The 22226-nt window shown below is 43.1% G+C and overlaps 1 protein-coding gene across 1 annotated transcript; it reads left to right on the plus strand.

Annotated features, from left to right (window-relative positions):
• Positions 1-512: 512 nt before the first annotated feature.
• MYBL2 (MYB proto-oncogene like 2) lies at positions 513-20791 on the plus strand. Its single transcript, XM_048498219.1, has 14 exons — positions 513-718; positions 2899-2989; positions 3486-3554; positions 3755-3847; positions 4675-4895; positions 5020-5176; positions 6458-6727; positions 8266-8652; positions 10870-11009; positions 13339-13438; positions 15410-15523; positions 17725-17841; positions 18647-18796; positions 19995-20791. Exons 1-14 carry the CDS (start codon positions 690-692, stop codon positions 20121-20123), a joined length of 2067 nt encoding a protein of 688 aa, XP_048354176.1. The 5' UTR covers positions 513-689; the 3' UTR covers positions 20124-20791.
• The last annotated feature ends 1435 nt before the right edge of the window (positions 20792-22226 follow it).

A 22226-nucleotide genomic window follows, 5' to 3' on the forward strand; every position in this document is an offset into this window, starting at 1 on the left:
GGGCGGACCAGGCTTAAATCCGCCAGTCTTTACTGTTGTCTGCACTGGAGGAAGCATGTCTTTAGGATTACTTCGGAAAGCCCCCCCCCCCCCCCGTTTTTTTCTTTTTTTGGCAGCCTCTCTCCTCCCATTGGGACAACCTTTCTCTAATTTTTTTTTAACCCATTCCCATTATTGGTGGATCATGCAATTATTTCATTCCTGTTTGGGGTGTGGAAAGGACACGGTTTCATTTCAGTAGTACCAAGGGAACTCTAGGAGATTCAATCCTAATTAAATCAAGGACAACGACGCGACCCGAAATCTTCGCTGCTGGTTTTGGTGTGCTCCGTTTCCTTTGCCATCCATTTACAATTACACGTCTACTTAACTATACGGCTCGGCTCTTTAATTGCAACTAGCCCGCGCGCGCCTCTTTTTCTTTTTCCTTCCCCCTCCTCCACCCCCGTTTCCCTCCTAATACTGTGGTTGTCGTCGCTCTCCCGCGCGCTCAGCTTAACGCCGCCGGAAAAGGCAACTGGTCGGGGCGGAGTTGGCGCGAGATAGGAAAGTGCTTTTGGTGACTCTGGCGGGCGCGGGCGTATTTGTAGGTCCGCCGGGGCAGCTGCGCGCGCTCTTGATGGGGGTCTCTTCCTAGCAGCGGTGGTTGTAGGATTCAGCAGCTTCGAAAGATTATTGGATCGGTTTGAATGCGGAGAAAGGACGAGATGTCTCGCGGGTGAGTTGCATCGCATGCAATTAGGGACAAGGCGACTGCACTGGAGGGAGCATGTCTTTAGGATTATTTCGGAAAGTGGACCCCCCCTCCCTGTTGTTGTTTTTTTGGCAGCCTCTCTCATTCCATTAGAACAACATTTTCTCTAAAATTGTTACACCTTCCCATTAGGGTGAATCATAAGACATTCAATTCTTTCATTCCTGAGTGGGGAGGGGAAACAGCTATCAATCATCTGCAGCGAGCTGGGGTGGAGCTCTCTTTAAGGTGATTAAAACGCCCCGCGTGGAACAGAAGGGGGAGGACGACAGTTGCATTTTCCCCTGCCTTTTCCCACATGCTCAATTTATTTTGCATTAATTGGATTCTGCTTTATAGGGAATAGTAACTCCGCTATGGAACTGTGGACTCAGTTGAAATGCAATCAACTTCATGTAGCGCCTTCTTGCCCCCTCTTACTGAGGGCCTCTTGGAGCTAATGAACTGCAGGATATGGATGCATGGGCAATGATGGAAATGGTTCATATTTCATACATAATATCTTCTCCTTGATTAGTTTTCAAGACAAAAGTCGTAAACAGCAAGCCATCAAACATTAAAGGGGAAGCCTAATGTTTGTGACCTGAGTTGCAACATCATCAATTAAAAAACTGTTGATGCAGACTCCAAGTATAACATGGGAAGGGAAGCTTTTTAAATGGCTCTTTGTCAAGAAGAAGAAGAGTTTGGATTTATATCCCACCTTTCTCTCCTGTAAGGAGACTCAAGATGGCTTACAAGCTCCTTTCCCTTCCTCTCCCCACAACAGACACCTTGTGTAGGTGGGGCTGAGAGAGTTCTGAAGAACTGTGATTAGCCCAAGGTCACCCAGCAGGAATGTAGGAGTGGTGATACACATCTGGTTCACCAGATAAGCCTCTACCACTCAGGTGGAGGAGTGGGGAATCAAACCCAGTTCTCCAGATTAAATCCATCTGCTCTTAACCATTACACAACACTCTCCTGGATAGCCCAGGTTAACCTGATCTCCTCGGATGTCAGTAGCTAAGCAAGGTCTTCCCTGGTTAGAATTTGAATGGGCAACCTTCAAGGACTACCAGGGTTTTGACATGGAGGCAGGCAATGGCAAATCACCTCCAAACTTGTCTTGCAAACCATATGAGATTGTCATAAGTCAGTTGTGACTTGACAGCATAGACACATTTGTTAAAGACTTTGGGGGAACTTGCATCCATCCAGGCTAATGTAAATTATATTCAGGTACCTTGAGCTTAAAGGGGCTTGTTTGAGCCCATTTAGTGCTAAAGCATGCTTGCACTTTAATGAGCTTCAGGGAGGGAGGGAGGGGGAAAGAATTCCAAAGCTCAGGGTCAACTTCTGTGACTTCCATTCCCTTGAGGTTCTGGTGTGATGAATAGAATTAGTAGTTCTACCACAATTTGTAGCATCCCCCTTCCTCTGCCTCCCCAATTGCTTGTTTTGTTCTTATGCTGATTTTCCATCTAAGGCTGTCATCCTTAACAAATATTAGGGAGTAAGTCCTGTTGAACTGTTTAGTTATGTCAACATATATAAAATCACACTTTTGAGAGCCAACGTGGTGTAGTGATTAAGAGCAGGTGGATTCTAATCTGGAGAACCAGATTTGATTCCCCACTTCTCCACCTGAGTGGCTGAGGCTTATCTGATGAACCAGGTGTTTCTGCACTCCTACATTCCTGCTAGGTGACCTTGGGCAAGTCACAGTTCTTCAGAACTCTCAGCCCCACCTACCACACAAGGCGTCTGTTGTGGGGAAAGGCAGGGAAAGGAGCGTGTAAGCCTCCTTGAGTCTCCTAACAGGAGAAAAGGATGGGGTATAAATCCAAACTCTTCTTCTCAAATCCAAACAATGGATACTCAGGTTCAAGTCTCCCAGAGGTATGTTCAGACTCCTCAACTCGCATTCAAGTTGGTTAAATTAATGTTTATCCCCAACCCATTTAAGCAGATTTTTTTAAGGTGATTGCTCTACTTTGTACTGGTGATCAAAGAGTGGTGAATAACTGACCCAGATTTTTTTCTCAAATGGAATGAATTGGAACTCTGAGCCACTCACCCATCAATAAAGTGAGAGTTGAAAATCCAAGGTAACACTTTTACACACACTAAAACTTCACACATACATACTGTCTTGTTTGCAGAAGTGAAGATCAGGATGAACTGCTTTGCCAAGACTCAGATGTAGCAGAACGGCGAGATAACCGATGCAAAGTCAAGTGGACACGTGAAGAGGTATGGAGAATGGCCATGAGGTGCTAAAGCAGAAGTAGGCCTGGCTTGAAGCCAGGTATGGGAAGGCCCCTTGGAAATGGGTCTGTGCTCATAAACTCCCTTCTTTCTACCACATCTCCCTTACAGGAAGGCTAGTGTGGCCTGTTCTCTGTTTCTTATCTCCTTTTTGAAGCAGTATGCTCCATTACTCTTCTACAGATTACAGCACTGAATAATCACTGGATCAAATGGTCCTCTCATTCTTTACTTGGCTTTCCAGACATGGCTACACTATGGCTCATTCCCATTTTACCTTTTTCTTCTTTGTATGCTACCCAAGAAGCTCCTGATACTTGTGGTTATCATTTTGTGTGAACATGTCAATGCCCTGATTTTTCATACATTGGTGAGCTCCCAGTATACATACCTGTAACGTGTTTAAAGGACAAATACCCTTTTATAAAACAGGATGTTTGGATAGATATGAATGACTGACCACATTATTATTTTTTTACAGGATGAGCTACTGAATTCCATGGTGACAAAGTATGGACATGACTGGAAGTTCCTAGCAAGTCACTTTCCTGTAAGTTAAGTCCTTTAGCAGAGTGGCAAGTTTTCCTTCTCCTTTTTTACTGGGAGCTATTTTCAGAGGTGAAGGCAGAGTAGTTATCAGAACCAAAGTCCTAGTTGTCTATCAGAGAGTTCGTTCTTCTTTTGACTTCTCTGCTTGCCTCCCCAGCAGTCTTTCCTCTAACTTGTACCTGTTGGAATTAACTTTTGCAGAACCGCACTGAACAACAGTGTCAGTACCGCTGGCTAAGGGTGTTAAACCCAGTCTTGGTTAAAGGTCCTTGGACTAAACAAGAAGACCAGAAGGTAACTCGGGGCTCAGTTTCTTTGTTCTAACGTTTCCTATCTTTGCAAGTAAAGGAGAGGCAGCAGAATCTCTGTAGATGATTCCATCATGTCTGGGGCAGTAGTAAAAGAAGATTGACAGCCCTAACTTTTAAAAATGCACAGAGCCTTGTGCTGACCTAACTTGGCAAATGGAGGGAGGATTGGGTGGGGGTGGGGGTGGGGGTGGGGGTAAAAGAGAAGATGAACGGAGGGTGCTGAAAAAGGCAAAGGGAAGATGTATTGTTGAAGGCCTTCACAACTGTATTCAACTGGTTGTTGTGGGTTTTCCGGGCTGTGTCTCTGTGGTCTGGTATATCTTGTTCCTAATGTTTCATCTGCATTTGTGGCTGGCATCTTCAATACACCTGCATTACTATGCAGTTAACCACACCTTTTGCATAGCAAGTTCCACCCAAACACTGATTGGTTTCCCACCCTGGGACATGGACAATATATACCCCACTAAACATTCTCTTTGCACTAGACACAATGTGTAACAGACTTCTCTCTGTGATACACCTCTAAAGATGCCAACTACAGATGCAGGCGAAACATTAGGAACAAGATCTACTAGACCACGGCCACACAGCCTGGAAAACCCGCCACAACCAGCAAAGGGAAGATATTCACAGTATGATGAATATATCAGCACAAAATCTCCCCAGCCCCTCTCCTGATTGTTCAGGGAGTCTCATTCTTGCTTTGCTTATTTGTGGTTTCTTGTTAGAGGGGCTGGTTTGCTAAAGGTGACAGTCTGCAGACAAGCTGACGCTCTAAAACCATTCTTTTTATTTACCCCAAATAAGGTGATAGAATTGGTGAAAAAATATGGCACAAAGCAGTGGACGCTCATAGCCAAACACTTGAAAGGCAGGTTGGGAAAGCAGTGCCGGGAACGCTGGCACAACCACCTGAACCCCGAAGTGAAGAAGTCATCCTGGACAGAGGAAGAAGACCGCATAATTTGTGAGGCTCACAAAGTTCTGGGGAACCGATGGGCTGAGATTGCGAAGCTTCTCCCAGGGAGGTAGGTGCGACGGCCTGTGAGGAGTTCTGATTTGGGAAGGAATGGCTGAATCGACCAGGAAAATGCTAGGTTGCTCCTCTTTATGTTGATTCCATTTATTGCCCTTGGTGTCTTTTTTTAATAGGACTGACAATGCTGTGAAGAACCACTGGAACTCCACCATCAAAAGGAAGGTGGACACAGGACGCTTTCTTAATGAAACGAAAGAACCTAGTTCCCTCTATCTACTGGTGGAGGAGGAAAGCAAGGAAATCCAAAATGTACAGGAGACTGCAAGTCAGGTGTTGCAAACTTTTGTATTTTCCCCCATTTTTGGAAATTAGCACTTGTATTACCTTACCTTTCAGTCTGGGAATTGCCACAATAGTCAGCACAGTAATTTCCCTTTCTCTAGGTATGGATAAGGTTACAAACATCAGTTTAGTTTGTGCAATTGACAAGATCATGTTTAGTCTAGTAGGCAAATCTGATCATGGTTTGAAATAAGGCAGAATTCTGTAATTGCTCGATGACTTCTTATTTTGAGGCATGGCTTCATCTTTGTGGAAAGGCAACGGTTCAGTGGAAGAGCCTGTGGTTTGCAAGCGAGGGTCCCAGGGTCCCAGGTTCAACCCCTGCTATCTCTAGTTAAATGGATCAGGCAGCAGGTGATGGGAAAAATCTCTGCCTGGAGAGTGACTGTCAGTCCCAGTAGACAATAAAGACTCTAATGAAGCAGTAATCTGAGGCAGTATAAGGCAGCTTCATGTGTTTTGTAATTTAATAGCATCCCATTTTTGTAGCTAATAAGGGTTGTTGAGGGTTGTAAGTGGAAACAAAACTATGAGTGGTGTAGTGGTTAAGAGTGGTGGACTCTGATCTGGAGAACTGGGTTTGATTGCTCACTCCTCCACATGAATGGCAGACTCTAATAGGGTGAACTGGGTTTGTTTCCCTGCTACTTCACATGCAGCCTGCTGGGTGACCCTGGGCTAGTTATAGTTCTCTCAGACCTTTTTCAGTCCCACCTGCCTCACAAGGTGTCTGTTGTAGGGAGGGGAAGGGAAGGCAATTGTAAGCCACTTTGAGACATCTTAAAGGTAAAGAAAAGTGGGGTATAAAAACCAATTTTTCTTCTTATACTTAAAAAATATATATATCTTTTGAGTTTTTTTGGTGGTATTAGCCAAGCCAAAATAAAACTTAGGACCAAAACGGGAGACCTAAATATTACAATTAATTCATCAATAATAATAAGTGTCAAAATGTGGAATAAAGTTTCCATTCAAATGTAATGATAGCCAGAGTAATGCACACAAAACATAATTGAGCCTAGCCAAAAGGAGTTCTGTTGAACTGAGAATTTGATTCACATATGGCTGGCTTTGAAATGACAAGCGCTTCAGAAGCATCGTCTCGCTTTATGTGCCTTTTGTGTGGAGCACCAATGAACCTTGATGTGTCAAGTGCAGTTTTGGCCTTTGCCGCATGATTTTACTATCTGGCCTAGCAACTTTGATATTCTTTGACTGCAGCCGATTACTGCATGCCACAACAGAAAATTCTCTTTTGGTGTCCCTCAGCCAACCTTTTTAGCCAACTGGCCTATGAATGACGTGGAAATCAAAGAGGAGGAAGCAAGTACTGAAGTGCCAATTGGCTTCCACCAGCTGCCTTGTGAGCAACCATCTGCGGGCTTGGAGCAGGATAGTGCTGAGGAAGCCTCAGAAAACACAGCGCCCCAGGATGCCTTGGGGGAAGATTCTCCATACACATGGGTGGTAGAAGCTGGCAGCTATCTATGCGCTGCTGCTGCTCCAGCCATTACAGAAGCTCTGGATATGATCGAATCTGTAAGAAGTGGAATGTTGTTTGTTTCCCTAAGATAGTGCATGGGGGTGGGGTGGGGGGCTGCATTTGGGGCGATGCTAAACTTCAGAGACTGCCTTAGAAACGTTTCTTCAGCTGGTCATAATAATCTTTGGAATTCTGCTTTTCCTCCACCCTCCAGATTTGGAATTCAATTACTTTTAATAATTGAAAGCCCATTTAGAAACATAATGCCCTTAAACGTAGAGAGGGATAAAAACTAAACCAAAAACACTTCAGTACTGCAGCATGTGTTTTAACTGGGCAGGCTGTAAGTTAAAAATAAAGTCCTAAGCAGAGTTATGCCCTTCTAAGCCCATTGAATTCAGCCAACTTAGAAAGGTGTAACTCTGCTTAGGATCGTGCAGTGAATCTAGAATTAAAGATGATGTTTGAAAATGTTTGTTGTGGTTGGAGCTGGCAAGCTTTGTGCAGAGTGTTAACATGATCCAACTATAAGCAGTGATTTAGTTGCAGATTATTTTGTGAAGCATTTTTGTTGTGATATTTAGGCCTAAAGAAACTACAGTATAGGAGAAGAAAATGAACCCCTGTACCAAGCACAGTTATCCCTTCCTCATCACTGGGGTTAGGGGCATACTCCCCCCCCCATCCCCTGCTTGCTATTAGGAAACCCATGTAAATCTTTTTAGTCTTTCCTTCATACCAGAGGATAAGTCTGATTTTTTTTCTTTTCTTTTAAAAGAAATTGTGTATATTTATGGTACTAAAAGAAAAAAATGTTGATATTATTCAATTATTCATATATTTTATGCATTTCTAAGTTTCTAAACCGTTTCTGTGTTGTCTGCTGGCTTTTGTGTGTTGTCTGCGGTTTCCGCAAAACTCCCCCCCAAATTCCCATTTAATTTGGGATATATATCGCTGACCTGCGATATATCAAAACCGCAATGGGAAATGTTGTTCTAATCCTAGAGCAGTCACTTGAGAGTTGGGTGTAATGATATTATAGGGGGGTATCTATAGGCGTGTGAAGATTCCAGGACTAGTTACGGCCATTCAGTATATAACACCTCAACTTAATATTAATGACCGCAGTCTTTTCTATTCCTTCCCTCCCGTTCCTTTTTGTTATATCATAGTTTTGCTTGGGGGGGGGGGGGGGATTGTGGCTCAGTGGTGAATCATTTACTTGACATGCAGAAGGTTCCAAGTTCAGGCCTTGACATCTCTGAGTAAAAGAATCAAGTTGTAGGACTGCTGCCAGTCTGAGTATACAGTGCTGACCTTGATGGATCAAGAGTCTGATTCAGTAAGGAATCTTTGTGTGATCCTGAGGTAAATCTCTATCAATGGAAAGAATTTCTGTAACTCAGATGGGGCTTCCTCATAATTTACCTTCTCCTTCTTCCTGAGGACAGGACAACTCCAGGACCAGCATGTGGAGGGTGTTAGAGGTCTGCAGTGGGGAGAGGGTATTAACCCTCCCCCCTGCCCCCCGCTGATGGAAATTTTCTGCAGTTTGACCCTTTGCTTCTGCAACCTTTTCTTTTTTGGCCAGGACCCAGATGGCTGGTGTGATCTTACTCAGTTTGACTTGCCAGAGGATCTCTCTGCAAGCAACAGCCCAGATAACCAAACCTCTATCAAGCCCTACATTTCCTTGCCAAATGTGACTGAGTACCGTTTGGATGGCCACACCATTTCGGATCTGAGCAAAGGCAGCAAGGGGGAGCTCATCCCCATCTCCCCACGCACGGACATGACCTTTGGCACACCACCCTCTGTACTCAAGCGGCAGAAGAAGAGAAGAATCAGCCTCTCATCCGTCTCAGAGGGTGGCAACACTTCTAGCCTCTCTTTCCTGGATTCCTCTAACAGCATGACCCCCAAGAGCACCCCCGTCAAGAGCACCCCTGTCAAGACACTGCCCTTCTCCCCCTCTCAGGTGTGTATGTAGAAAGCAACTGGCTGATAGCCAGCAGGAATTGAAACAGCAGCTGTTAATTCTGGATGTGGTATTTTGTCATTAGGCAGATTGCTGTTTGTGTCAGCAGTGTCAAAAATGCAGCCTGAGGGCTGGATCCAGCCTCTTGAGGGGGCTTATCAGCCCTATGAACCTTCTGAGTCAAACCATCGCCTTGTGCTCACAGATCAGGAATGAGGTGGGGTTGCATTAGTTGATTTGCAGGCCTGATAAGCCCTTGCAAGGCAGCCACCCCACCCCTGCTGTGGGCTTGCCACTCCAGGCACCTTCCAGTGCTGTTTTAGGGCCAGCCGAGGCAGCCCCCTCCTCTTCCACTCTGGGCCCAAGCCAGATTTATGTCATGTCTGGTCCTCGTAACAAATGAGTTTGAACCCATGATTTACGTTCAAGAGATACTTATCTTCATACTGCAACCAAATGCCAGTGTGATGTAGTGGTTAACAGCGGTGGACTCTACAGTGAAGAACCAGGTTTGATTCCCCACTCCTCCACATGAATGGCAGACTCTTACCTGGTGAACTGGATTTGTTTCCCTGATCCTACACATGTAGCCTGCTGGGTGACCTTGTTCTAGTCACAGTTCTCTCAGAATTCTCTCAGCCACCTACTTCACAAGGTGTCTGTTCTGGGGAGAGGAAGGGAAGGAGTTTGGAAGTCACTTTGAGACTCCTTATAGTTGAGGAGCAGGGTGTCCTATCTTGTAGGGACTTCTGGAATTTTGAGTGCAGCAGATGGATGGTATCACAAAATGGCTGCCGTGGTGGCTGAAACCAGCCACAAAATTGTGGCTGTTGTAGCTCTTTGTGGATGGGTATGCTTTTGGAGATGAGATCCTTTACCAAAGAATCCAATGAGTGCCAAGAAACAGACTTGGGCACTGAATTAGGAATCTCTGACTTAAAGTATACTTATGATGGCCTTTCTGTCTTCCAGTCATGTCTGCAGTCTACCAAATTATGCAGGCAGAGCTGTTCTTTGGGAATTGAAGGGAAATTGACGAATCCAGAAACTGCCTTAGATCTTGCTTTTTCAATATGTTCGAAGTCATGGTAGTTAATCTTCAGTCACTTGAATATTTAATGCATTAATTGGTCACTTCCAGGAAAGATCAGATTAGGCTGTGAACCTCATGAATACCAGTGAATCAAAGGTTTCCGGATGTGAGACCCTTTCTGGGTCTTAATAGGAACATGTGATGTTACCCTTGGGTGCATTATTTTGATAAATTATCACCTGGCCAATGATAGGTCTTTGTTTCTGACTGGATCTGATTGTTTTAAATTGGGTAGTTACCTACTGTTGAATATTTCTGGTGTGTGGACTGTGTTGTCTTTAACAAAGGTCCAGGTTTTAGCAGATCCACTTAATTTTGAGATTTTCCCCTCGTTCTAACACCCCCACCCTGCAGAAATGTTTTTGCCTTTTCCCTGTGAAATGAGAACTGCTGATCTACATGTTTTAGATTTCTTTGGCCGTAGTGTAAATCATAATTCAAAAGTAAAGTAAGACCTGGTACCTTGTTTTTACACCGCTACTCAAACACGTAGAAAAAGGATTATCCCTGGATGCTTTCTGCTGTAAAGCTGCACTCCCAGTTGTCTGGGAGCTCATGAGATGCTTGCTAGAGACAGGAGAATCAGCATGGAATTGAGTCAGTGTCTCAGAAGATTTGGGAATGCGTCCTGGACAAGTGTTCTACCAAAGCTTAAAGTGAAAGTCTTATTTCAAACTGCCTGTTATTGACAACTGTATACTTCATGATGTCAGATAAGAACTGGATGCTTTTCGCTCTTCAAAATGCAGTTTTATTTGACAGAACCATCATCTTTGTTATTTGGAAGGGATTACGCAAGTGCTTTTTGCATCTGCACAGTACTTAGAATGGTTTGATAAGGAAGGTGTAGAGTACAGCTGAGGTTGTGTGGAAGGCAGGTTGATTAGAGCTACAGGGAGGGGCAGAGAGTTCTGTAACGGATAATTCTATGAATACATGACTGTGTTTGACCTTGAATAACATTACAATTCTTTTTTTGCTGAGTGGCATCAGTCAGAGAGTCACTATAGCCTTTCTATATTGTCCCATTGATTCCAAAATACTTGGAGTTTAATCCATATTTTAAATCGCTATCTGCAAACTATCTTCCAACTTACCTGTGGTGAATCTTTTTTATTTGGCAGTTCCTAAATTTCTGGAACAAACAAGACACTCTGGACTTTGAGAACTCTTCATTAACCTCCATTCCTGTGAGCAACCAGAAAGTAATAGTGACAACTCCATTACACAGAGACAAGACACCATTGCTCCAGAAAAATTCTGCGTAAGTCATCACTATCTTTCTGATCCAGCTTATATCCTGCAGGCAGGAACATCTGTTGGACCAGCTTGGTAATACTGGTCCCAGGGTTTTTTCTGGGAGCACCTCATTTTATGGCAGTAATGGCGGAATTCAGCTGGTGTGGTTCTAGTGAATCCCACATAAGCTACACAGAGTTTCTACAGAATGAGTCACACTATTGTGGTATCAGCAGCTCCACCCTAATTCACAAAGTTGGCTTTCAGAGTCAGTCCCAGGGCTGCACTATAATTCTTTGAAGCTTGGTGTCAGGCAAACCTCTGTGGGGAGATTCAGTTCCAAAATTGAGGTGCCATCACAAGAAAGGCCCTGGTCTCTGCTAATCACCTACCTTGCCTTTGAAAGAGGAGATGAGTAGAATAGGGCTTCTGAAAAAGACTAAGTGGCAGACATTTTGTGTTGGAGCAAGTGGTCTGTCAAAGAATGGATTGAATTTTTCTGGGACCCAGTATAGTAGAGGCACATATGATGGCATTGTCAATTCTGGAGCGTGCATTTGTAAGCTACTGTATTCTGAGTCCTTGAACTGGGAGTTAGTGGGGTATATTCTTTCTCTGCATCCACTGCTTGGGACAGCCGCTGTAACTTGAAAGAAATTGGCTCAAGGGAAGCAGTGTAACTTAAGTAGGGGGAAGCTGAAGCTGTATGGACCCTAGTTTACCTGGAATTCAGGGGTGTTAATTGCTTCTGTTCTCCCTTAAATTTAAAAATATTTGTACTCTGTAGTCCTGTGTCATTGGTTTTATACTGTTGTTAATTGAATACTATTGGTCGCTATTTCAGAAACAAAATGAAGAGCAGCCGTGAAACATCATTAAAGTATTGTTCAATAGGATATGTCTTAGAAGCTGTAACACCAACAAAACATAGTGGAGGGAAAACTTGGTTGTTGTAGAAACAGATGCACTACTATGATTTGACTTCATGCCACACTCAAAGGGCAAATCTTTAATTGGCAGATGGATGTTCTGTGCAGGTCAGAATGGTTCTTTGTTGTGTTTTTAAAGGCAATGCCTGTCATTCTTTGCTGCTTGTCAGGAGACAGCATTGGGGAAGGCCATCACAAGAAAGGTCTCTAGTCTCTCTTTGTTCGCCCTCCAGAGTAACTAGTTGGCCTCTGTGTGAGATAATATGGTAGCCTAGATGGACCACTGGTCTGATCCAGCTTCTTCTGAAGCTTAACATTTTTTCTCCACACCCAGATGGGTAGCTGAAAACCTGCTTGTTAAGAGCAAACAAGTAGGAAACCAACTCTCTGGAAGAGAGAGGGAAAGAGAGTGAGTGTGTATGTGTGCAACTAGTGAGTGATCTGAAGCATTTTGTGCAAGGTTTTGTTATTTCACTTATTAGAGACTGTTGAGTCATTGCTATGCAGGTTGGTGTCATTATTATGTACAGTATTCAATCACCTCTGATTTACAACAGTCTGCTGAGTTTTAAAATAGGAAGCAAACAATAGGCAAGTGGAAGACAAGTTGTTAACACTATTGAAACTCCAACTGACTCCAACATAGAACTCAAAGCTGTAGTCTGAATTCCCTGCTGCTTCCAGCTCCGAGCAAATTGGGCAGGATATTAACAAGTGGTTTACTCTCAGCCCTAAAAGAGCCAAGCCTTATCCTCTAGTACTTCATTAGTAAGTGGCGACTCACAAAGAAGAAAAACAAAACAAAACAATGACAATAACTCCAATAGTCCTATGGTAATTTCCTCACCCTTTACAAGGACGAAGATGCAGCAAGGTTTTACATTTGAAATGATTCCTCTGTAGGAAATGGGTCAGATGCTTCCTCAAGCCTGCACAGCCTCCTCGAGTTTGGCCGCCGGCACCATCAGGGAAAAGAAACCTGCCCTCCAGCTGGCGTCCTGTACTTCGAGAGAGCTGCTGCCAAAATTGAGGAAAAACCGCTGCAATTTCCTTCAGCCGAAAAGAGTTAGGACGAGCCAATAATAAACAAAAGGCTTGTTACTTCGCTGCCAGAGGTGCTCTGCTCACAGCGGTTCATGCTACCCAGCGGAAGTCAACGCGGCATGAAATTGTTGATGCTGACAATCCAAGATTTACCTTGAGTGGGATCCACAGTTAATTGCTTTCTGGCTTGCCCCAGGGTTCAGAGGCATTCCAGGAAGGGATCACCTTTGTGTGACAGCTCTGAATATTCTCATGCGGAAAGCACAAAGTGCAATTACCTAGCTGTGACTTCATGTCCTTACTTGTTACCTCTATCTGAATCCTTTCTTGGACTGAAAATCCAGAACTCTAACCCCCTCTCCCTTCCTTTTTCGTTTTCAGATTTGTGACGCCCGATCAGAAATATGCAACAGATAACACGCCTCGTACTCCTACGCCTTTCAAGAATGCTCTGGAGAAGTATGGTCCACTGAGGCCTTTGGTATGTATATGGCTGGTCCCATGAATAATTTGTATCGAGAGTTGCGTTGTACTTTTGATGTTGTGACCTCCCTCGGATTCCCTCAGGCAATATTTAGGGATATCCTCATGTTCAACAGAAATAAAGTTTGGTAGGGGGAAAAAAAGAAAACATTAGGGTACACTAATGACGTTTCTCTCTGCTAGCCTATCAATAGTGGTTCAGGTTTGTTCAGTCTAATCCTGCTGTGGCTGCCTAAAGAGATACGAAATGGGTGGCTTTCAGTTCCTGTGAACAAAGTAAATAAAACAAAACTCAGACATTTTATTTGCTTTTCCTGTGTTTAGGAATAATCTGGTTTCTCAATTCATACATATTTTCTCAATTCATAAATATTTAAAAGCTGCTGACAGTGTTAGCCAATGAAATAAATTTATGGGGACCTTTACTTTTCTGCCTTTTTGCCCTTGATAACAAGACTATTCCGAGGTGATTGGTAATCCTGTAGCTTCCAGGTTCTTGCTGTTGGCAGATTACTGCACATAGAAGTGGTAACACACTGATTAAAGGTAAAGTTTGTTAGGGAACTATAATTCGAATAGGAAAGAGGAGGGGCAGAGTAGCCTGCTGCTACCTCACCAGCTAGGGAGAAAAGAGACACTTAAATTTTGAACAGAAGCAGGAAACTAGCCCTGAGATTACCAGTCTAACAGACAAGAGGTGACACAAAAGGATGTCACCTCACAGCCTTCTCTAGCTGACCCCTTGCCCACCCCCCTGCTGGGTCTTCTTGTTGGTTCCTTTGCACTCTAGACTTTGCTACTTCCCACACTTGCTAGTTTTGTTTTGTTGACAACAAAAGTAACACTTTCATTGAAGCTCCCCACCCCCAGTCACCCAAATATACCAGCTGTAGGTCTGTTTGGGGAAATGTTAGGACAGCTAGTAGCTTGGTCCTCAGTGAGTCTTTCTTACCTCAACTGCATCCCATGGCACCCGCCAACATCTTTACTGGTGCCTGCTAAATGTTTTTAGAAAGTGGGTAAGACTGGGGCTTTCCTGTCCAGTAGGGCTCCTGGTTGTCTCTTGTCAGCTGATTGGCTGTACACATTAAAATAACATTTCAGCACCAATAACTGCTGCTTCAATTGCTTTTTCTCTCTCTCTGCCTCCTCTTTCCCACTGCATGTTAAAAATTTACTCCTCTTGTCCCCTGCATTTGGACTTTCTCTATAGTGGTTGGCTGTCCCTACCAGTGTGGTTTTTTTGTGGCTTACCTCCCACCGTGGCCATTTTGTGGTTGCTCCCACCATCCCATGTCAGAATTCCAAATGTGCAAACAGACTTTAAAAGGGTGGGGACATTTAATCTTAGAAGTCTCTCTTGAAGTGGTTATCCACACAGCTATATGATTATCTTGCTCTTTATGCAGATTTATATGCATGTAGTATTCATGAGCCTTCACAACTGCTGCTTGACCATCATTCTTTGTTGGCACATGGGGTAACATCCTCTTAGATGTCAGGGAATGGAAAACTTTCTGCCTGAATTGGCCTTCACTTTCTGCCTCCGGAACCCCCAAATTCTCTGAGGGGCTTTTCTCTCTCCACCTCCATTTTCTTGCCAAAAGAGCTGGTAGTGGGGAAGCACTAAATAATTTATTTGCTTTCTTTATGGTCTCTTTCTCACTGAGACTCAAGGCAGATACCAAAATGCAATGCCAACGAAGACAAAATTATACAAGTAACAAATGATATAATGAAGTTGGGTTGCAAGCCTGAGAAAAACACACACCAAACAGAACAGATCTGTCTAAAATTTAACAGAATGAATCTGATGCATACATTAGCTAGGGATAGTGCTTTGCAAATGTTGGCCAGAAGTGTGCTGCTTTGGTGGTGACTGAATGTGTACTCAAAAATTGAATCAGATGCCGCTCTGCCACTGACCACACTTCCCCTGGTTTCTCCTCTTTTGCATCGCTTATCCCAGCCACCAACACCTAGCCTAGAAGAAGATTTGAAGGAGGTACTACGGAGTGAGGCTGGTATTGAGCTGACCATAGAAGATGATGTGAAGCCAGAGAGGCAGAAGAGGAAACAAGGCGTAAGTGTCCCTATATTTTGTGCCAACTTGAATTTTTAGTTAGCCTTGTGACTCCTAATGTGTACACAATAGGCTTGGATCAGTACTGGTGGGAGACCATTGTAACGCCACAGGAATTTGGGGACAACGGACACCCTCCTTCTCTGGTGATCTTTTTTAAAGTCTGTTTTGCTGTAGAAGATGCCTCTTGTTGTGAAGGCTTTTCAGCAACAACATAAATGTTTTTTGTGTTCCAAAGAGCAAGAATAGAACTAATAGACCGGAGGGGGGGAGTTTTCAGCTGAACATCAGGAGAAATTTTGTAACAGGCAGAGCAGTTCAGTAGTGGAATAAATTCCACAGGAGGAGGAGGAGCTCTCCAACAGTGGAGATCTACAGGCAGAGGCTGCCAGTCGCATACACCTTAAATGTGGAAAGAGTATATGTTAGTGGTGTAATCTCCATGGCTTTCTGTGCTTGGCACTGATATAGCCGGAGCTTTGCTGACAGCTATCAAGTGAAGAAAGTGGTCAGGAAGAAAGCTGATTAATTTGAAATGTGTTGGAGGAGAGTTATGCATGAACTGCCAAAAAGACAAATAAGTGGGTTCTAGATCAGTGGTTCTCAACCTTCCTAACACCACAACTTTTTAATACAGTTCCTCACGTTGTGGTGACCCCCAACCATAAAATTGGTATATATAAAATACAAAAAGACCGTTTTCTGATGGTCTTAGGCCACCCCCGTGAAAGGGTCACAACCAACAGGTTGAGAACCACTGTTCTAGATCAAATCAAGCCTGAATTCTCCTGGGGAAATCAGCTACATGTGCTTGAACTGAGGAAATACAAAAGAAGCTAAGATGTGTAAAGCAGAAACATTTTGACCATTCAAATAAAACTGGGAATTATCTGACACATTTTTTAAACAAAAGAAACAGAAAGAAGAGTAACAGGAGTGAAGAAAAGATATCGAAATACTCATGTAGAAAGATACAGGAGCAATTTTGCGGTCTTTTTGGAATTGTACAAAAAGGACTTAGCCGTAGGAGGAACGGTTGACAGAAGAATATGTACTGAGAAATTCATATTTGAATATAAGAATATATTGAATCAAACTATTACAATTCAAGAAATATCACAAGCTATAAAGAAAGTGAAAAAGACAAAGTTCCAGGTCCAGATGAACTTATAGCAACATATTATTATGTTTTGAAGAAAATTTGAAATTACCACTGCAAAAAATTACAAATAAAATAGGCAAAGAGAAAATATATCCCCCCCATCATGGCAGGAAACCAGCATATCACCAACACATAAAGAATTCAATGATCTGACATTACTGCAGCCTTACAGACTCATTTCATTATTGAATGCTGATTATAAACATTTTACTTCAATAATGACGGAAAGACTGAGGAAATGTATAACAGATCTAAATTAATTGATCAAGATTCATTATTATTTTATTTCTTTTATTAAAAGTGTACCCCACCTATCCCTGGTCATGGATAGGCTCAGGGTGGCATACATTCACTTAGAAACAGTACAGGACAGTACATTCACTTAGAAACAGTACAATTAGAAACAGTTCATTAAAAACAGCATTAAACTAAATCAAAAACAATCCCATTTCCCTTCCTATAGTTGATGGCAGTAAGTACCCTTCAGCCCACTAACTACAATCCCAGATCTTTAAGGTAACCTCGGGAAACAAATAATCAAGAAGGGTGTGTGTGTGCTGTTAGCAGATGACACAGTTCATGCACACAGATGTTCATACCAATGGTCCAATTTACTGTCAATGGAAAGTGTTTGGGAGGCCGGCAAACTGATGTTATGACAATGGGTGGATACCCTCAACCAGAGGCCTAGCAGAACATCTCTGTCTTACAGGCCTTGTGAAATTGGACCGGGTCCTGTGGGGCCCTGGTCACTGGTCAGAGAGTTCCACCGGGCTAGAGCCAAGGCTGAAACAGCCCTGGCTCTGGTTGAGGCCAGCCTAATGTCCTTAGGGCCAAGAATCACCAGTTGGGTCCCATCTGAAGAACGGAGTGACATTAGCGGGCAATAAATATGATCTCCATAACCTGATGCTCGGATGGTTAAGCCTAAAGAGGAGCTTCCTATTGATTTCCAGGGTTTTTTCCTTCCTTGTTTTGCAGCATGTTTGTTCTGCTACTCTTCATGTTTTCTTTCCATTTCTTGTCCTTTTTTCCCCAGATGCACAGGAGTCCAATGAAAAAGGTCAGGAAATCCCTTGCTTTAGACATTATGGCTGAAGACTTGAAGTTGACTGTTTCCACCATGACCAAACCTGTATGCCTCAAAAGAGCTCAGGTAAGCTATAACCAGGTGGGAGAGCAGAAGGAGCTGGTCCCCAAACCTGTAAAATATGCATACTGAAAAAAACTGGGTGGGATTGTACTGAACATATTCAGCTGCCTCTGCATAGCCCACCAATGTTTTTCTTGTGTTGTTTCTATTAAGAATTTTTTTGGGTGGTGGTATTGTTCATCTTTGCAATGGGTCTTTGAGCTCCTCTCTGTATTTCTTGAAATGCAGTTGAGGGGGCAGCAAATTTGATCAGAGCACTGATGAAGAAGGTGCTGAACCTCCTGTTTTTCTTATGAGTTGCCTATAGCCTGCTCTCTCTCTCTCTCTCTCCCTCTCTCTCTCTCCCTCCCTCCCTCCCTCCCTCTCTCCCCCTCAGCCCCCCACTTCCCGAAGAGAAATTCAGGGCCATAATGTTTCGCCATAGTCCAGTTAGCTATAAATTTGTTGGGCTTTTGTACAGGAAGTGGATCCTCTGTTAGAAAAGTTGCTTTTAATTCAATGGCAGTACTGCACAGTACTAGGCTCGGAGTTCATTAGCCAGAGATGCCTACTGAGGGTGACTTGTAGGCGACACAGCTGATGAGAGTGTGAAGGTTATTGTTTTAATCACAGCTCAAATGAGTCATTAAGGAGCTCTTTTTCTCTCTGGAAAGTATTACATCATTATTGAAAGATTAGAAATTGATTACATTAAGCACCCCTAGCCTATTTTTCTTTTTTAGTAGAAGGAGGTGGAGAGGAATGAGGCAGGCTAGTCTGAAAGGTATCTTTCCTTTTAACTCTTCCTCCTCTTTCTGGTTTGTTGCAGCCAGTGAGCTTCCTTTCCCAGTCCCTAAACCTGTCTGGGTCAGGCAGCAAGAACAGTAGCAGCATGCTGAACCGAAGGTTTGTTCAAATAAAGACCGAGAAAGCACCATCTTCCAAGAGAATCCACAGCAGGTACAGGCCACCAGCTCTGGTAAGTGTGGCCTTGGGACACTCTCCTATCTTTTGTGGCCACTTTCCAGCTATCACTGCTCAACAGTGTTGGAGCTAGTAGACAATTAGAGGATGATGCTGTATGCATGCACCCCCAAGAGACCTGCTGCAGTTTGGAACCCAAGGAGGAGAAAAACCACTGCCTTGGGTCTCCCATGTCCTACTGTGACACTATATCACACTGTGATTTATACAGGCTGTCTAGATTTCAGCTTTTCTGTGTGGATTTTTAAATTTTGTTAGTTCAGTGTAAAATATATATAGAGATAGATAGATAATATCCTTCAGCAACAAAAAATTACCTTGATTTAAAACCAACTGGAGAAGTGTCCTACAAAACTGCCTATTTTATTTAATTAGGAAATTTATATACTACTCTTCAGAGACCTACATAGTAGGTGGAGATGTTGGTTTTAATTGCACAACACTGGAATGTAAGACTCATAGTAGTCAGATAATCTGTATTCCTTAGAGCAGAATATAGTATGAACTGGTTCTGAGTAAAGCAAACAAGTCCCCAAAAGGTGCACAAAATATTTTCTAAGCTTGCCTGGAAACGTAGCCCATTCTCACCAGCTTGCAAACCCTTTTCTCTCAGGCTCATTCCGCACATGCAGAATAATGCACTTTCAAACTGCTTTCAGTGCTCTTTGAAGCTGTGCGTAATGGCAAAAACCACTTGCAAACAGTTGTGAAAGTGGTTTGAAAATGCATTATTTTGCGTGTGCGGAAGGGGCCTCAGAGTCAATGTGGTATAGTGGTTAAGAGTATCCAACTTGTACCTAGGAAACCTAAGTTTGAATCCCTGCTTATGCCATGGAGGTTTACTGAGTGACCTTGGGCCAGTCACACACATCAAGACTAACCTACACCACAGGGTTGTGTGAGGATAAAATGGAGGAGAGTTATGTAAGCCACCCTGGGTCTCCAATGGGGAGAAACCTGGGGTACTAATGAATTAAATATTTAATCTCTGATTTGCTAAAGGCAAATAGTTGAGTATTTAGGTGTAAGAGGCTTTTCTCAGACTTGCAGCCTTCCCGATGTTGTTGTGGGGGGCTCAGTGCTAGGAAAGACCCCTCTGCATGGAGAATAACTGCCAATCAGAATAGGCTGTATTTAGCTAGGTGACTCCATGAAAGGTGGGTTCATGTGTTTGTATACGTTCTCTCCCTTAGATGTCCAGTGCCTGGAAAACCGTGGCCTGTGGTGGCTCTAGAGATCAGCAGATCATGCAAGACAAAGCTCGACAGATCTTGGGCGTGTTGAAACAAAACCACACATCACGGACACTGATCTTATCTTGAAGAACTCTGTAACCATTTTTTTAGTTTCCTATTTTTATATCAAATGGGGCAAGGCAACAAGGCAGACAAATTCTCTGCCCTGCCCCGCCCCTCATCCCGCCTTTCATTTCCCCCCAGTAGTCTGTCATGGAGAATTCAATTAATTGTGCTAAATTCTGGGCTCTGAATGGGGTTTGGTTTTGGGACTCCTTTGTAGAAGAATACATGTCAGGAGTTGGACAATGGCCCAACATTATTAATTGGGCCAACGCTTTCCTTGACAATCCTCTTCTTCCCATTTCCATCAATAGAACTTGACAGTGGTCTTTTCCTTGCCTTCAGCTGATCTCCCAGACAGTGGAGTAAGATGAATTAATGCTTGGGAGAGAACAAGACTTGGAACTCTGGATTTGGTTTTGACCTCCCTGAATGGATCCTTAAAAGTGCAGTTCTCTAAAATCCCTGCTGGTTTCATCAATACAATCATGTATTTTGCTCTTCTTGGCTTTTTCTTGGTGGGTGAGCAGCAGTGGATTGGGATCGAAGGAAGAATATCTGTTGCACTGTGGAAGTATCTAGTCTTCTGCTCATTAGACTGAAGAATAATATGTAAGGGTAGGAATAATCTCTTATTTGGAGCATTGCTGTCTATATTAATGATAATTAAAAAATCACATCTTCTGGAGTGACACAAGCATTTCTGAGTTGCCTTTTTCAGATTTGATTCTCATCTGAACTGTCCAGCCTGTTCTGTTCTTGTCTGATCTCAGAAACTAAGCAGGGTTGGTTCTGGTGAGTACTTGGATGGAAGACCACCGAGGACTATCAGGGTCACTACACAGAGGAAAGCAATGGCAAACTGCATCTGTTGTTCCCTTCCCTTGAAAACCCTGCTGGGTTTGCCAGCTGTGACTTGACAGCATTTCTCACACAAGCTGCATAAAGAAGGGAATTGAGCAACCTTATCCACTACAAAACCTTTTTATCTGTTTCTTATCCTGGATCATATCAGCAATATGTCAGTGTCTCTTCCTATCTTTCAAAGATGCTCAAAAGACTTATTTAGCTTATTTCCATTTGGACTTTTCATTCATAAATGACTTTTTAAATGGGTTAATCAACTGTCTTCTACCCATCAGAATAAGTAAATTTTGGAGGTCAGTGGAAACATGAAATCTCTTAGTTTAATTAATAAGAGCTGCCACTCAGTGCTGGAAATCAAAGATATCTTTAGCATTTTCATTCTTTATTACATCAGAACTGTTCCTAAAACAGAAAAATATGACCTTAACTCTAGCAATCACCAGTTTTAAAACTAGTACTCAACGAGAAATATATAACAAATTTAGTGTGTTTTGTGGATAGTCAGCAGAAGTCAACATGTTCCTGGGACCTAGTGATAAACTTTAGCATGGGAAAAGCCATCATGACTAGGTTAGTCCAAGGGTTGCCTGATCTTGTTAGATCTCAGAAGCTAAGCAGGGTTGGTTGTAGTTAGAATTTGGATGGATGACCTTTAAGGACTACCAGGGTCATGATGCAGAGGTGAGAAATAGCAAAACCATCTCCAAATGACTCTTTGCCTTAAAAACCGTACCAAAGTCAGCAGTAATTTGACAGCACACATACACAAACCATGAGAGGATAATCCTGAAAGGGATGCTAAGACTGACAACATAGAGTCAGAAAATACAAGAGTAAGAATGGCTTCACGGAATACCAGTGAAACTGCTGGAACTTCACTGATATTTGATGCTCCAAGATTCACTCTGGATGGACATCTGATGCGGTAGCTTCAAACTGAATCAGCAGTGGAAAGTAGATGAGGTTTTTGATCAAACTGGCAAACTCCAAGACAGAAAACTGAAAAGATTGTTGTTGGCTGAAATAGCACCTTGAACAAAGGAAAGCGGAGATATCAATATTTTATTAAGTAAACAAGTACAATTCAGGAACCAGGTTTCCTGTGTAAAAGTTAAAACACTAAGGGATCGGGGAAAGTATATTGTTTTGTTCGGGTGTTGTGGGTTTTCCGGGTTGTATGGCCATGTTCCAATAGCATTTTCTCCTGATGTTTCGCCTGCATCTGTGGCTGGCATCTTTAGAGGATATTATTTTGTATTT

Source organism: Sphaerodactylus townsendi, linkage group LG05 (genome assembly GCF_021028975.2).
Source record: "Sphaerodactylus townsendi isolate TG3544 linkage group LG05, MPM_Stown_v2.3, whole genome shotgun sequence".
NCBI lineage: Eukaryota > Metazoa > Chordata > Lepidosauria > Squamata > Sphaerodactylidae > Sphaerodactylus > Sphaerodactylus townsendi.

What these genes read in the sequence shown, in the direction of transcription:
- MYBL2 (XM_048498219.1), top strand. Translation starts at nt 690, where the DNA reads ATGCGGAGAAAGGACGAGATGTCTCGCGG. An exon ending in ATGGTCCACTGAGGCCTTTG is followed by an intron (nt 13,439 to 15,409) that starts GTATGTATATGG and finishes CGCTTATCCCAG; the next exon opens with CCACCAACACCTAGCCTAGA. An exon ending in TATGCCTCAAAAGAGCTCAG is followed by an intron (nt 17,842 to 18,646) that starts GTAAGCTATAAC and finishes GGTTTGTTGCAG; the next exon opens with CCAGTGAGCTTCCTTTCCCA.